This window comes from Vespula vulgaris, chromosome 9 (genome assembly GCF_905475345.1).
Source record: "Vespula vulgaris chromosome 9, iyVesVulg1.1, whole genome shotgun sequence".
In the NCBI taxonomy this organism is placed as follows: Eukaryota; Metazoa; Arthropoda; class Insecta; order Hymenoptera; family Vespidae; genus Vespula; species Vespula vulgaris.
The window spans coordinates 2,852,501-2,868,330 of NC_066594.1; the positions used below are offsets into that span (position 1 = coordinate 2,852,501).

The 15,830-nt window shown below is 27.4% G+C and overlaps 2 protein-coding genes across 3 annotated transcripts in view; one reads left to right on the forward strand and one right to left on the reverse strand.

Moving 5' to 3' along the window:
• Positions 1-7,425, reverse strand: part of LOC127066130 (EH domain-binding protein 1) — an 8,358-nt gene extending 933 nt beyond the window's left edge. The window contains exons 1-17 of one of the 2 annotated variants that reach the window (XM_050999486.1): positions 6,728-7,425; positions 6,369-6,576; positions 6,090-6,271; positions 5,792-6,003; positions 5,563-5,698; positions 5,214-5,444; positions 4,817-5,006; positions 4,571-4,737; positions 4,236-4,464; positions 3,898-4,068; positions 3,355-3,444; positions 3,161-3,274; positions 2,883-3,083; positions 2,646-2,789; positions 2,324-2,541; positions 2,049-2,237; positions 1-1,970 (exon numbers count right to left, since the gene is read on the reverse strand). The exon at positions 1-1,970 is cut by the window's left edge and continues 933 nt beyond it. In XM_050999486.1, coding sequence (XP_050855443.1) covers positions 1,889-1,970; positions 2,049-2,237; positions 2,324-2,541; positions 2,646-2,789; positions 2,883-3,083; positions 3,161-3,274; positions 3,355-3,444; positions 3,898-4,068; positions 4,236-4,464; positions 4,571-4,737; positions 4,817-5,006; positions 5,214-5,444; positions 5,563-5,698; positions 5,792-6,003; positions 6,090-6,271; positions 6,369-6,576; positions 6,728-6,831 — 2,868 coding nt within the window. In that variant the 5' untranslated portion in view covers positions 6,832-7,425 and the 3' untranslated portion in view covers positions 1-1,888. The remainder of the gene's footprint in view (positions 1,971-2,048; positions 2,238-2,323; positions 2,542-2,645; positions 2,790-2,882; positions 3,084-3,160; positions 3,275-3,354; positions 3,445-3,897; positions 4,069-4,235; positions 4,465-4,570; positions 4,738-4,816; positions 5,007-5,213; positions 5,445-5,562; positions 5,699-5,791; positions 6,004-6,089; positions 6,272-6,368; positions 6,577-6,727) is intronic. The other variant, XM_050999487.1, reaches the window with a different exon arrangement.
• A 538-nt stretch (positions 7,426-7,963) lies between these two features.
• On the forward strand, positions 7,964-15,822 carry LOC127066196 (uncharacterized). The gene is made up of 12 exons (XM_050999622.1): positions 7,964-8,215; positions 8,306-8,675; positions 8,967-9,313; positions 9,569-9,790; positions 9,886-10,137; positions 10,228-10,393; positions 11,722-11,921; positions 13,638-14,007; positions 14,293-14,639; positions 14,855-15,085; positions 15,181-15,432; positions 15,582-15,822. Exons 1-12 carry the CDS (start codon positions 8,035-8,037, stop codon positions 15,746-15,748), a joined length of 3,105 nt encoding a protein of 1,034 aa, XP_050855579.1. The 5' UTR covers positions 7,964-8,034; the 3' UTR covers positions 15,749-15,822.
• The last annotated feature ends 8 nt before the right edge of the window (positions 15,823-15,830 follow it).

Sequence of the window (15,830 nt, forward strand, 5' to 3'; positions counted from 1 at the left end):
AAGAAATGAGATCAAATAAAGATTTGGTTTCTTCTAATCAAACCATAAAGGATACAGAAGAGATCGCTTTACACAGATTGTTTTTCATTATGTTTAAATTTTATATGTATGTAATCCTACTTTATTGCATAGTCAGTTATCAAAGCCAAGTATTACATCTTTTTGCAGCTTCCACAAATCACACAAAACGATTATTAAAGATTGTATTACTATAATGCATGAAAAATAAAAAATAAAAAAGAAAAAAGAATACTATATTTTACACTAAGAGAAAACAAATATAATGCGCATTATAAAAATATCTTAATAACAAATGGCTCTATTGAGCTGAATTTCAAATGACTTCGATTAGTATTGCATGTTGTCAAAATCTAATATTTATAAAGCAAAAAAATTAACTCAATTAATCGATCAGATCTTACGTTACAATATTTACAAAAAATTGAAAAATAAAATTTTATTCCAAATTTAGAAAGAATAATAATCATATTCAATAATGAAAAATATGTATACGTACGGATTAGGCCAAAATTTTATAAGAAGAAATTATCGAAAGATGCACATGCTTTGATAAAATAAATATTGTAAAAGGATAGTTAACCGAATATCATGTAATATTATGCACAATCTTAAATATTCATGTATAAAATGAGAGTATTGAAAAGTATGTACTTAAGAAAGTAATTAGCTTTACATTTCTTGCTTGAATTAATGCTAAAATTATAACTATAAAAATTGCACACATCATAAATAGCAACTAACACATTTTGTTTTCTTTTTTATAGCAGCAGCATGGTCAAACATGTATGTGCATATTTATTTTTTTTTTTTTATATAAAAAATCTATAATGTCCATATATGGCACAAGTGTAGAGTGTATGTAATAATTGATGAGTTCAATTGTCATCATTATAAACGATATATATATATGATATTCCCTTTAAAATATTTCCCTTATATTGTATCAATTAGCAAAGGTAAAATTGCAATAAGAAATTGCAATCAAATAGTATTTTCCTGTAAATATATCTGGATTAATACTGTTTTACTATGAATTGATTGTATGTTAAATTTTTTGTTTAGAGATTTTAGAGATCGCTCTTACGTGACATTTAAAGAAAAGATAAATTAGCTTTTTACATATCAGTATATTCTAGCAAGATTGTATCTCTCTTATCTCATAAAATTTAACTAAATTGAATAGTGAGAATTAAAAAATGATATATATTCATATGTTATAAATTATTTATATTGAGGCGAATCTAATTAAAAATTGATTCCGATCGTCGTTTTTAATAAATTTAGAAAACGATTATTCAAACGATTCATCATAGATGACAATTTTTTGGAAAAACTCATTACTTTATAAATCCATAATAATAACTGTAATAGCTATTATTGATTTATACATTTTTTTATATCTCATATTTAAATTTGAATGTTTAATACAAATTGATAATTATTCCGTTCAAGTATAATCAATAGGAAGTAGACTAAAACATATTATAACATGTAAATGTGTTACATATGTAAACATCAAACGTTATCCCCGGAAGATATATATAAGAAAATAAAAGAAATGGACACTTATAGATTATTATTGTTCGAATAAAAAATGTTAAGAATGATCTACACACTGGACACTTTTTATTTTCTTTGGCAACTCCACAATAAAATGAATAGTGCCTGTAATGCATACATTGCATGACTCAAGACACGGTATGTGTAACGTCGTTATTGCTCTTATATTACTGCTGAACTAGTTATTTATTATTATTATCATTTTTGTTTTGTTTTGTTTTTTCTTTCCTTCAAAAATATCGCATATACTTTACCAATTGGTTTACCTTGAACTTAAAAAATATAATGACGACATTAAATCGGACGTTCATTGCACGACACAATTTTTATTTCGCTGAGCTAAACCTGCTCGTGATAAATCGCGTTCTATTTCATCGTCATCCTCGATACTGTGAGAAAATATCGTAGAAAAATTTATTTAAAAAGTAAACATTTACGATAATGAAAATGATATAAAATTTACTTACGCTCTTTCTTGAGTATCAAGATGATGCACTAACTCATCTCTTTTGTTAACAATTGACACTAATTCTTCCAACAATAAATTTTCACGCATTTTTTGTTCAGTTGTCTTTCTCCAATCTTCCACAGCAAGAATGCTTCTTAATTCCCGATTTAAAAGCTCGAAACGACGTTCTAAATCATCTTCTTTCTCTCTGGAAAAAATACGATCGCCAATATTGTATATAGATTTATAAATATTTACGTATATAATAAAACAATATTTCAATATGAGTCTCACAATATATTTAATTGCATTTGCCTTCTCAATAAAGCATTTTTCTTATTAACAAGCGTAAACCATAGAGACATCAGTCTTTCAGTTTCATCTTCATTATCACTTTCCATGGCAGCTCTGAGTTGTTTTTCAAGTTTACCAGCTTGTATATCTATCTGAGTTTGTTCTCTCTCCAAAGCTTCAAGTTCGTTTTGAATATACGATGTCATATCTTTACCCAACTAAGTATAAATATAATTGCAAAAATTATTAATAATCATTACATTTAAAATAATCAATCATTAACATATAATGAATTGATAAAGTATTAAATAATTTAACATACGCCTCTAAGAGAATACGGAGTTCTATCAGGACTAGTTTTATCAGGAGAAATTCTTTCTATAATTTTAGAGAACGAATACAAAGGTGAGCCAGTTTTCTTTTCCACGTCACTTGTATTACCTAATATATTTCCATTGTACTCGGACTAAAATATTTTATATTTTATATAAGGATTACTTAAAATCGGTATCATAAAAATATATATAAATCTTCTAACAGTTATTTATCATAAGCTAACCTTTATGCTTAATCTATCTCCAGGTGTGGATGGTGTAACACTTCTTCTTGGACTATTATTTTGATCATCCATTGATCGTCTATCACTATTATTATCATCATTATTTTGACTTGGATTAACATTAACACCCATTTTTACTTCTGCTATCAAACGTCTTGCTCTTTCACGTAATTGTTGTTGTCTTTCATCATCGCTTTGAGTCTATATAAATGTATTATAATTAGTTAAAAATTGACATTTATATTATATAAGATAAAAATAATTTAAAAATCATAAACCTCAACTGGACTGGTAGCAACGGAAACAATGCCAGCAGGCTTTGATTGATTTCTGGCTTGTTCCAATAACTGTCTCGCACGTTCCCTCAATTCGTCATGCCGACTAACTAACGGCTATAATAAAAAAAAAAAAAAAAATTAGATTCAAAATATCTGTTAATCAAGCAATTTTAAAGAATAACTTCGATTATTACATGTTGTGCACGTTGCTCTCCATGCGGAGGTGAAGCACTTTGACATTCTGAATTACCGCGACTTCCTTTATCGACAGTATTAATTGAGTCCTATAAAAGAATAATTAATTAATACTTTGTGATCACTCTTAAGTGAAAAATCTTTATCATTTCTATAAAAAAAACACACATAATAATGTTTATGACATAAAACATATTATAAATATATATTTTATATTAAAATAGAACATAAAAATGAACATGCATATTAACATGCAATTCGATATATGAAAATCTATAAACGTAGACATATTTATTACATAGGTGCTGTTAGATAATGCTAAAACATATGCGTGTGTATGAGTGAGTATGACACACACAGACACATGCATATATATAAACTAAACTTTGCGATCAATTCTCTCTCGATATAATCCATAAAAGATACTTAAAAAAACACTATAAATAAAGATCACATTATAAATTTAGATGTTAATACGTAGCAGAATACGAAAGAATAAATACATAAAAAGCAATCATTTGCACGATTTGATTTATACTGACATCACGAACTGGCGATTGCGATTTGGTAATAGAAATTGATTGAGACCATTTGTCATCGATAATTTGAATATTTTCCTCCTCGTCGTCAGACCCAAATGGGTCTGTTAATTGCCGGCGTGTCATAAGTATAGGACGTTGCTGCGCTTGAGGTATTCTGGGTGGAGACTTGCTCTGTAGCAAATTTATACCAATTCTCCATTTTTCAATGTTAAATAAAAAAACTTGTCGAGTATATAATACAGTGTTAATCAACAATTACCCATGTATATTACAATATAAATGACAGAAGCTAATTTAATATTAGACAAGTTAACAGATATTGGAATATATATACAAACCTTTTCTCTAGATGCATATTTTTCTTTTGTTGGGGATAAAACTTTTCCCAAAATGCTCTTTGAACTAGCAAGTATAATATCTTTAACATCTTTTACACTGGAAGGTGATTTGTCTTTATTAAATTGATCATCTTGATTATCTGCATTTAAACTCAAATGTAATTTATTTTTTATCGTATCAATACTGATATCATCCTTTTTATATTGATTATTATCAAATGGATTTGACCTATAGATTGCATAAATATAAGTAATTAATATACACACGCACGCACATATATATAATTTTATTGCTAAAATTATAAAAGATATATCGAAAGACATATCGAATTTACCGTCTATTACTGTCAGTTTTATTATTTCTTTGTTCCATTTGCTCCTTTTTACGTAAATTAATTATTTCTTGACCAAATAATTGTACACTTACATCTGTATTATTATCTGTATTAAATCTACCAATCATATAAGAAGATTCATCAGTTGTTTTACCTATTTGATGTACCTAAAAGTAATAATTAAATAAATAAGAAGGAAAACAGATATATAGAAAAAGATAGAAAAAGTAAAATTTGATTAAATACCTCCAATTCATGTCCTGTGAAATGTGCTCTCAATTGATATAAATATGTCATCACAGCTAATTTATCAGGTACAGTTAAGATATCCATATCAGCAGGCTCTATTACTCTAGGTATTCCTAGAGCTTCTCCAGCATCAAACGCTTTTTTACAATTACCTTTTACATCATGTGATAATAAAGATTCTATATCACTGTAAATTTTGAAATTTTATTTTAATTAAATCTCTAATATGATCAATATAATACTGATATTATTATGCTTATATTAATAATATTCCAACAATATAATATATTTAAATTATTTTAAAGAAATAATATATTTAAGAGCTTATTAATGGATCGTTGAAAATATAGTTGACATATAATCAAAGTCATCAATTATATTTGTTTCTACATACATAAGATCAGGTCTAAAATGATGAATAATAGAACAAAATGCCATTCCATTTCTCCAAGATGTTGTCAAGTTAGTAACTTTAACACCAGGATAGTCTTTTGTTACTTCTTTACACCATTCCAACAAATCTTGACCAGGTGTAACTTCCTTTAATTTAGGCATATTCATTTCATTCTTTTTAAAGTCCAATGGTTGCAGTGGCAATCTCAATGAGCTATGTTCGATATTTTTGCTGTAAAACATTATATTTATTTATACATAGATATATAATAAATGAATGAATGTGAATACTTTCACATTCATTCATAAAATTATTCTACTTCCTTATAATCTTTAATTTATAAACATACTCATTTTCAGCCGCAACATTATCCTTTAAAGGTGACTTGTCTTTCAAGCTATCTCCAATTCCTGTTAAACTTATTTCGCGTATGAAATGATCATCATCATTTACAGGAGTTGTATCATCTTTAGATAAACTTGCCACTGTTAAAAAAATAAACTAATGTTTAAAAAAATATTGCATGTTTCATTACAATTTTAATGTTGTGTTATTAAAAAAAAAAAAAAAACATTTACCACTGATTGGAGTACTAGGTAATTCGCTTTCTGTAAGACTACTTGTCATTAAATCAAGTTGAGCAGAGATATCTAAAATTTCATCCATATTTTTGACTATAACCTCTTCTACATCTTCAGGTATATCCTCATTATCAAAATCATCTAATGGAGCAATATCGCTGTTATTATTAACTGACATCAAACTAGCCATACTCTGCATGTCTTCATCCCTATTAAAAATATTTAAATTATAAAAATCTCCTATTTTCATGTTTCATTCGAAAAATGAAAAAAAAACATTATACAATGATCTTACGTTGCTTTGCCTTCTCTCAAAAATACACATGACAATGTACATTCTAATGTAGCACTAACAATTTTTTTGGAAGTCGGTTTCAAATCTAATTTAAGTTGTTGCTGACTAGATTCGAGTGTAGCATACTTTTTCATGTTTATATTTGCAGCAGCTACATGTCGTCTTTTACCCGTAGAGGAAACCTATTTATAAATAAATTACAATACTTATATGCTTCATCCTTATTAAATAAAGTTACAAATATAATTCTGACATAACGACGCATATAATACAGCTTACATCTTCAATAACAAAAGACCAATCCTTGTCTTCTAATTCATGAGTCCTAGGATCTTTAAACAACGTTACAGAAACTGTATGATTGTCTGGAACTGGCCAACTAATAACACCTTTCAATGGATCGCTTAAATTTGGTTCCCAATCCAAAGGTTCTGTACTAACTCTTCTACTACGTCTTGTCCATACAACGCTTAATTTGTTTGGTTTCCTAAATAAAACGAAAATATTCGAAAAATTTGATTTGAAAAAAAAATGATCATATACATTTTATAATGTCATAAATATGTGAGGCAATTAAAAAAAGATATTTTAAATATGAATGTATACTTCTAAAATATAAATAGATACTGATTACTCACCATTTCGTTGTTGTCTCGAGAGTGACCTCGTGATACGAAACGGTAAATTGGAATTTCGCCGCTCTTTTGTTTACTCGTTGAAGTCGTTTCCAAACCGAACTCATTTTCCTTACTTTCTCTTTTTCTTTTTCTTTTTCTTCCTTTCTTCTAATGTTCTTGTAAAAAGAATTACGATTGTCGATCGTTGAATACAGAAGAACACGCTCGACCTTTACTATTTTCTTTTTTCTTTATTCTCTAATACGTATAACTGTTAATAAAACACATTTCTCTAAATAAAAACACTTCGTCGACTTGGCAAAACTTCACCCGTCTAAGCTATATATGTATATCGATATATAATTTAGTTACAGTTATTAAATGATTGTATTAAAATACGATAGATTACGAGTTCAAAGTTCTTCGATTATTCATGCATTTGACATTTCTTGTCTCATTGCTTTAATATCATCACAATCATCTGTTTCCCTTCTATCGTACATACATGGACGACACGAGGATTCATACGTCACTTTTCAACTTAATTCATCTCACGCACAACTCCGCCATATTTTCAATTCATCTGCCATTTTCTCACTCGAGGGTTTCACTACGATCCTATCAGACGGAAACTCGCGCTCGATCAACCACGATAAACTTTCCCAATTAATTCTAAATTTCGTCGAATGACGAAACCCTTTCAGTTTATTGATCCCATATCATGTGAATGTATGATGAGAAACCAAACTGACGTGGCATCGCTAGTGTCACCTAGCGAATGATTTGCAAACCCGAGATAACAAACATATACGATAGTTGGATATTTGAATATATGAATGATAATGTTTAGAAATCTATTTCTTTTTTTTTTTTACATTTTTTCTATACTTAAGTATTATCAAGATAGAACGTATGTAAAAAATGTATATAACACGAATATCAAAAAATTTGAGAATAAATAATTAAAGATAGTAAATAATATAAATGTTGACCATTTTATAATGGAATATTAATGAAATATATATCAAAACTGATTTAATGAATTGTCTGACTTGTATAATTAGCATAACTGTCAAAATGAAAAATTGTGATTACAGTTATTTTAAAAAAGTTAAGATCGTCATTAACATTGCTTTATTTTTAATATGTTAATAAAAAAATATGAAAAATACATAATTATCATATTCTTTCCTATATAAGAAAGATACAAATAATATCCTAAATCATTAATATAAATATCGCCTCAAAAGATTCTTCTCGAAGAATCAGTTGTTAACAAAATACAATCTGTGTGCCGTATAAATAAGAAAAGAAATAACGAAATAATTATGATAGTCGAATGGATATTATTAAAGTTATTTGGTGTTTTGTTTTTCATGATAATTGGATTATGTTTGTATTTTAAGTTAATTGTTTTTAACTTTTGGCGAAAAAAAGGTGTATTATACGAGAAACCAACGTTTCCAACTGGAAATATCGCCACTGCAATTTTTAATAAAAAATCCATTCGTAAATTAATTTATTTTTATTCAAGTTTTAAAAAATAAGTTCAAGTACTATTCAGTATTATTCTAAAATTTTTTGATAATTATTTTACAGACAATATTTTCGAAGAAATTTACATCAAGTACAAATCGTATCCTTTTGTTGGAGTATATTCGTTTTTCAAACCAATTCTCGTGATCAATGATCCCAATTTGATACGTTTCGTGATGACGAAAGAATTTTCAAGTTTCCATGATCGTGGAATGTACTGCAACGAAAAGATCGATCCACTTTCAGGACATTTGTTTCTTTTACCTGGGACCAAATGGAGAAATTTACGTATACGTTTGACACCTACTTTTACATCAGGAAAAATTAAATATATGTTTAAAATTTTACAAGAGAATGGACTTCTGTTGGAAAAATTTCTCGAAAAGAAAGCTCGTAAGAAAGAAGAGATCGAGATAAAAGAAATTTTTGCTTGGTAAGATCATTTAGTGACGCGAGATTGTTACATTAAAGTGCTGTTGCATAATTGTAAATAATTCAAAGCCGTGTATGTTTGCATGTAAACAAATCGTGTATTACGTAAATGTAGGTGTATATAATTATCAACTCAAACACAACATATGCAACATAATTTAACAAGATAAATATCTTTTTATTTTAATACAGTAACAATCCAATTAATAATTTATATAATTTTTAATAAATTCCTACAATCTCTAATAAAATATAAAACTACAGAAACTGATATTAACTTAATATAATCCAGTTTTTTCACAGATATCATAATGTCTACTGCGTTCGGAATAAATTGCAATTGTCTGGAATACCCAGAGTCAGAATTTCGTTATTGGGGTAAGAGAATAGTCAAGCCGAGACCTTTCATAAATACGATAATGACATTTGCTTCTAAAATAATGGAAATTTTCTCGATACCACTTAACGATAAAGGAGCGTCCAAATTTTTTTTAAATGTTTTCGAAGAGACTGTGCAATATCGAGACAAACACAACGTCGAGAGACGTGATTTCCTTAACTTGATAATGCAATTGATGAAGAATGGATACGTGAAGAATGACGAAGAGAACGAAACTAATCCGGTTAAAGATACATCAAGTAAGCATTACTATTTTGCATCACAAAAAGTAGTTGCATTAATAAGACGTTAGACTGTGAACTATCATTATTTCATTCAATTTCTATCGAAGAAAAATACTTCAGTGTTCCTTCCATCAGTCTGCTCCTTCCAAGTCTTATTTTGCTTTATCGATAAGTAAAAAAATATTCACCACATTCAGCTATTCACTAATATTACAAACTAATTGATATCAAATTATTCAAATTATTTCTTTATCCACATAATCAAACTAGAAAAATTCACTATGTCGGAAGCGGCAGCTCAAGCATTTGTTTTCTATTTGGCTGGTTTCGAAACTACGTCGTCGACGGTGACTTTTTGCCTTTACGAATTGGCCTTGAATCAAGATATTCAAAAAAAAACGCAGGAGGAAATCGATAGAGTTTTAAAAAAACACGGAGGTATCTCGTATAACGCTATTAATGAGATGACTTATCTTCATATGGTCGTATGCGGTTAGTATATATTTTAATGTGATTCATATTAAAAGAAAAAAAAAAGAAAAAAAAACAGAAATCAATGCATATCGCATATTTCTTACTGATTGCAGAAACCTTAAGGAAGTATCCACCTTTACCTATTTTAAATCGTATATGTACCAAGGATATTAAACTACCTAATTCTAATGTCGTCATACCTGAAGGCATTGCTGTGCTTATTCCTCTGTTTGGAATACATAGAGATCCTAATATTTATCCCGAACCAGAAAAATTTATTCCTGAACGATTCACGGAAGAACAAATTCGTAGCAGACATCAATACACCTATTTGCCGTTTGGAGAAGGACCACGAATATGTATTGGTATGTATGATATAGAACTGTCAATGAAAACGTAATGCCCGTCTTAATTTTCTCTTATTTTTTTTTCTTATGAACAAATATGTTTATTAGGTATGAGGTTTGCACTGATGCAAACGAAAGTTGCTCTTATGAATGCTTTGAACAAATTTGAATTCCTACCAGGACCAAAAACTCCAAGGAAACTCGAATTAATGGTAGGAACCGTAATACTGAATGCGAAATGTGACATGTATCTTCAAATCCAGCAGAGATCATAGTTCTTTTATTAAATAAAAAGTGTTATTATGTATTGTATGATCATTGAAAATATCTATTCGATTTTTAATAATATTTGATGCTAAAGGTGGAGGAGATATTATTTAATTTGTAAAGGCTATTGACTATCGTACTGAATAAAGGAAACTTACTCAAGAATTCCAGCCAAGAAACTTATCCGAGAATCCTCCGCAATATTTATCTACAAATAAATAAAAATAATTATTAATGAATAAAGATGAATAGTAATTAATAAAAATAAATAATAGATAAGAAATTAATAGAACAAGTACCTCCTTTATTATCTGATTCTGTAAATGTAAATTATATTGTTAATAATTTAATAAATTTAAATAGTTATTAAATAAGAATCATCATTTTGACTATATGGTTATATTTTTCAATAAATAGAGAGAATTATTTAGTTATTGTTAATGCGAATAAATAAGGATAATAAAGAAATACAAATTCTTCAGTGCATTTCTCTGAGTCAGAAATTATTTTAAACTTCTATTTAATCTATTTATCTTTTAAAATATGATTAATAATATAAAATGTAAGTATTTTGATGTTTAATTACAATTATAAAGAAAAAATTTTGGAAACGCACTGAAATATGCAGCCATTCGCCCGGTAGTACTTGCTTTACCTGATTTAGATTTATATTTAAATAGTTAGCAAGTATTACCGACCCAGATCTCACCACGTGGAGGTAGCTGCATGTGGAGATCCACGGAAGATATACTTTCATATTATTTAAAAAATCAAAGCAAACCTCAATCGCATTCAATGACTTTCAGAAGAAAGCTCAACAAATCGATAATATAACGGAAGATCTATTTACTTATCCGACTTATAGAAAAAAACCGTTCTACATTTCACATAATAGAATGGTTTTTTGTTTTTTCATAAAAATATTTAAATTAATATCTATTTAACTAATTGTTGCTTTAAAATTATATTGAACTCAAATAAAATCATATAAAGATATAAAAAATTAATAACATATTAATCTTTAATCGGAATAATTATCAAAGTATAATGGATCGTTTGTATTTTATGATATAGCTATAAATATGAAAACATATAATTACGATAAGTCTAACAATATTATCATCAGTACCATTAATTATCTAGCTAAAATTAGCTATTTGAAACAATAATATCCTACTTCATAAATAATAAAAGTGAAGTATACTTTCTGTTATTCTATATAACGAAGATGCAAGTAATTTCCTGAGTCATTGCCAGTTCATCTTTCTATCTTACAACAAGTCACATTATTATACATACAACTCGTATCTTTGAATATCGTATAAATTAAAATTATTTAATAAAATTAATAATTATGATAATGGGATGGATATTATCAGAGTTATTCGGTTTTGTGTTTCTTATCGTAATTACCATATATTTGTATTTTAAATTAATTGCTTTCAATTTTTGGCGAAGAAAAGGTGTACCGTACGAGGAACCAACATTTCCAGGTGGAAATATCAACGATACTATATTTAATAAGAAATCGATTGGTAAATTATCTTATATATTTTTTCATTATTTGAGTTCACAAAAGAAAAAACTCTTTATACAATAAAACTTTTTTTTTTAAATACTTGTTCTATCACTGTCTCATATTAACATATGCATGTATTATTTTCTTCATATAATCTTCCAAATAAATCTTCGAAAGTTATTTAATGAAATACATATCAAATTTCATAGGAAATATATGATCTTTACATTTTCTGCAAAATATGATAAGAATAAAGTGGCTTATTTTGATTTTTTTTTATTTGATTGTTCTTTATAATTTATTATAGACTTTATAAGTTTTTTGATAATTGTATTATATGTTCTCAATCACATATTGAATTAATTATTTATTTGTTAATTTATATGTATTTATTTTCTTAAACTATATTATATGTATAATAATTTCTTTAATAATTATATAGATTTACATTTACGTAACACATAACTATTTACATTTACGTAACGTAACGTTTAAAGATACATAACTTTGTATCATTCCATTACGTAAGATGATTTCAATGACATAATCACAGATCACTAAATGATTTTATCTAAAGATTAATATCTTTAGTTAAGATCAATTAAATATCTATCTCGATTGTATTATCCTCATAAGCTTTCTTCTAAGCTGAAATTTTTTCAATTAGAGCATTTTCTCTTGTAAAAAAAATATATATTCCAATAATAATAAAAAAGAAATCACTGAATAACATCAATAACATCCGAGTGTCATAATAATTACCATTAACCATTTTTTTTCTTAAGATTTATGTGTCACTGAAAGTTAAAAATTGTATTTTATCAGAAACTGATTCTTTTTCTTATAAAGAATTCAATTTAATTATTATGAAGCAGATACTTACACTTAGATTATATAAGAAAACACAAGATATATTTTATTTGTATTAATTTTCTTTAACCTTCGTACTATTAATCTTTATACACTTTGATTATCTATTAACAATTTGAATATATTTATTCACGAAATATCGAAAAATGCATCATTTCAAATAAAATGATATAACGTTTGAAATGATATTTTATTTAAATTTGGAATTTCACTTTATTGACAAAATAAAATAGAATTTTTATAATTTCTATTAAATAATTTATAATTTTACTATCATTCAAAGGCGTGATAATGTACAAAACAATCAGTAATTTCATTATAGATATGTTAAAAGACTTAGTTATTAACAATAATTTATTCATTGTCCTTCACCCGAGATTTTTTAATTGCTTACACTATAAAATCATATGTCATCCATACAAATAATATGTTGTAACACATTACGAGAATATCATGTAAATGTTTTCTATATAATTTAGATATGAGAGATAGGAAGTTATATGAAATTAACATTGCTGCGTCAGTATTCAATTACGCATCAATGGTTTCCGATTATATCATAACTTATAAATTTTTTAATTATAAGTCATCCATATAACAAAAAATTTATAATTATCTTACTTAATAAAAAGTATAACAACAATGTTACCTATTAAGATGGATAAATCTTGTCTTAAATATTATGCAAAGATCTACTTAGGGAAAAATATAGTAATATGCGCATACTTTGAAAAAATATGAGATGAAATAGTTAAGCGATAAATGATCATTAATTTTCTTTTTTCTTTTTATCGAATTTAGAAAATAGAACATAAACTAAGTTTTAATATTATCTTACAATTTTCTTCCGATTCTTTTACAGGAGTTCTTTTTGAAGACCTTTATAAGAAGCACAAATCGCGCCCTTATGTCGGAATATACTCGTTTTTCAAACCAAATCTCATAATCAATGATCCTGAGTTGATACGTTTCGTGATGACGAAAGAATTTTCAAGTTTTCATGATCGTGGAATGTACTGCAACGAAAAGATCGATCCACTTTCAGGACATTTGTTTCTTTTATCTGGGACCAAATGGAGAAATTTACGTGTACGTTTGACACCTACTTTTACGTCAGGAAAAATCAAACATATGTTTGAAACTTTACAAGAGAATGGAATTCTATTGGAAAAATTCCTTGAGAAGAAAGCTCATGAGAAAAATGAAATTGATATAAAGGAGATCTTTGCTGGGTAATATTGATCATTTCGTTAAATTTGTGATTAATTTCAATATTGCACAATTAAATAATACAAAGTTATATATGTTTGAATATATGAAGGATACGTGGATTATGTAAATGTAGGCGCATGACACTATCAAATTAATTATTACACATACAATATAATTTAACAAAGTGCATACATTCAATTTTTAATTTAATAACAATGCAATTAATGACTTATATAATTTTTAATAAATCCCTAAAATCCGTAATAAAACATAAGATTATAGAAACTAATATCAACTTAATTCAGTTTTTTCACAGATATCATAATGTCGACTGCATTTGGGATAAATTGCAATTGTCTGGAACACCCAGAGTCAGAATTTCGTTATTGGGGTAAAAAGGTGTTCGAGCCAAGGCCATTCATAAACACGGCAATGATATTTGCTTCTAAAATAATGGAAATGTTCTCGATACCACTTAACGATAAAGGAGTAACCAAATTTTTTTTGAAAACTTTCGAAGAGACTGTACATTATCGAGACAAACATAACATCGAGAGACGTGATTTCCTTAACTTGATAATTCAATTGATGAAGAATGGATACGTCAAGAATGACGAAGAGACCGAAACTGATCTTGTCAAAGATTCATCGAGTAAGCATTACTATTTTGCATTACAAAAATTGGTTACATCAATAAGACTATGAACTATCATTATTTCACTTAATTTCTGTCGAAGAAAAATACCTCAGTGCTCCTCTCATCAAGCCTTAGTTTGCTTTATCAATAAACAAGTAAAAACTTCATTAGTTATTCATTAATAAACTAATTAATATCAAATTATTTAAATTATTTTTTTATTGACATAGGCGAATTAGAAAAATTCAGTATGTCGGAAGCTGCAGCTCAAGCATTTGTTTTCTATTTGGCTGGTTTCGAAACTACATCGTCGACGGTGACTTTTTGCCTTTACGAATTGGCCTTGAATCAAGATATTCAAAAAAAAACGCAGGAGGAAATCGATAGAGTTTTAAAAAAACACGGAGGTATCTCGTATAACGCTATTAATGAGATGACTTATCTTCATATGGTCGTATGCGGTTAGTATATATTTTAATGTGATTCATATTAAAAGAAAAAAAAAAGAAAAAAAAACAGAAATCAATGCATATCGCATATTTCTTACTGATTGCAGAAACCTTAAGGAAGTATCCACCTTTGCCTATTTTAAATCGTATATGTACCAAGGATATTAAACTACCTAATTCTAATGTCGTCATACCTGAAGGTACTACTGTGATTATTCCTGTTCTTGGAATACATAGAGATTCTAATATTTATCCCGAACCAGAGAAATTTATTCCTGAACGATTCACGGAAGAACAACTTCGTGCTAGACATCATTATGCCTATTTGCCATTTGGAGAAGGACCAAGAATATGTATTGGTATGCACAATATCTAACTATCTTTCAATGAAAATCATTCGATTTTCTTTTTTCAATTTTTATTTTCTATTTTGAATTAAAAATTCTGTTCAATTCTGAAAAATATTTCAATTTTTTTTTAATAATAATGAATGAATATGTCTTTTTAGGTATGAGATTCGGTCTGATTCAAACGAAAGTTGCCCTTACGAATGCCTTGGCAAAGTTTGTATTTTTGCCAGGATCAAAAATGCAGAGGAAGCTCGATTTCGTGGCAGGAATTATAACATTAGGTACGAAAGATGGCATATATCTTCAAATCCAACATAGATCATAGTACTATTATTGTTTTTTTTTTTATTGAATAAAAAATGTTATTTTTTATGATATGATCATTAGATCCCTGATCTTTAATAATA

What these genes read in the sequence shown, in the direction of transcription:
- LOC127066196 (XM_050999622.1), top strand. Translation starts at nt 8,035, where the DNA reads ATGATAGTCGAATGGATATTATTAAAGTTATTTGGTGTTTTGTTTTTC. An exon ending in TTTTAATAAAAAATCCATTC is followed by an intron (nt 8,216 to 8,305) that starts GTAAATTAATTT and finishes ATTATTTTACAG; the next exon opens with ACAATATTTTCGAAGAAATT. An exon ending in TCTTGTCAAAGATTCATCGA is followed by an intron (nt 14,640 to 14,854) that starts GTAAGCATTACT and finishes TTATTGACATAG; the next exon opens with GCGAATTAGAAAAATTCAGT.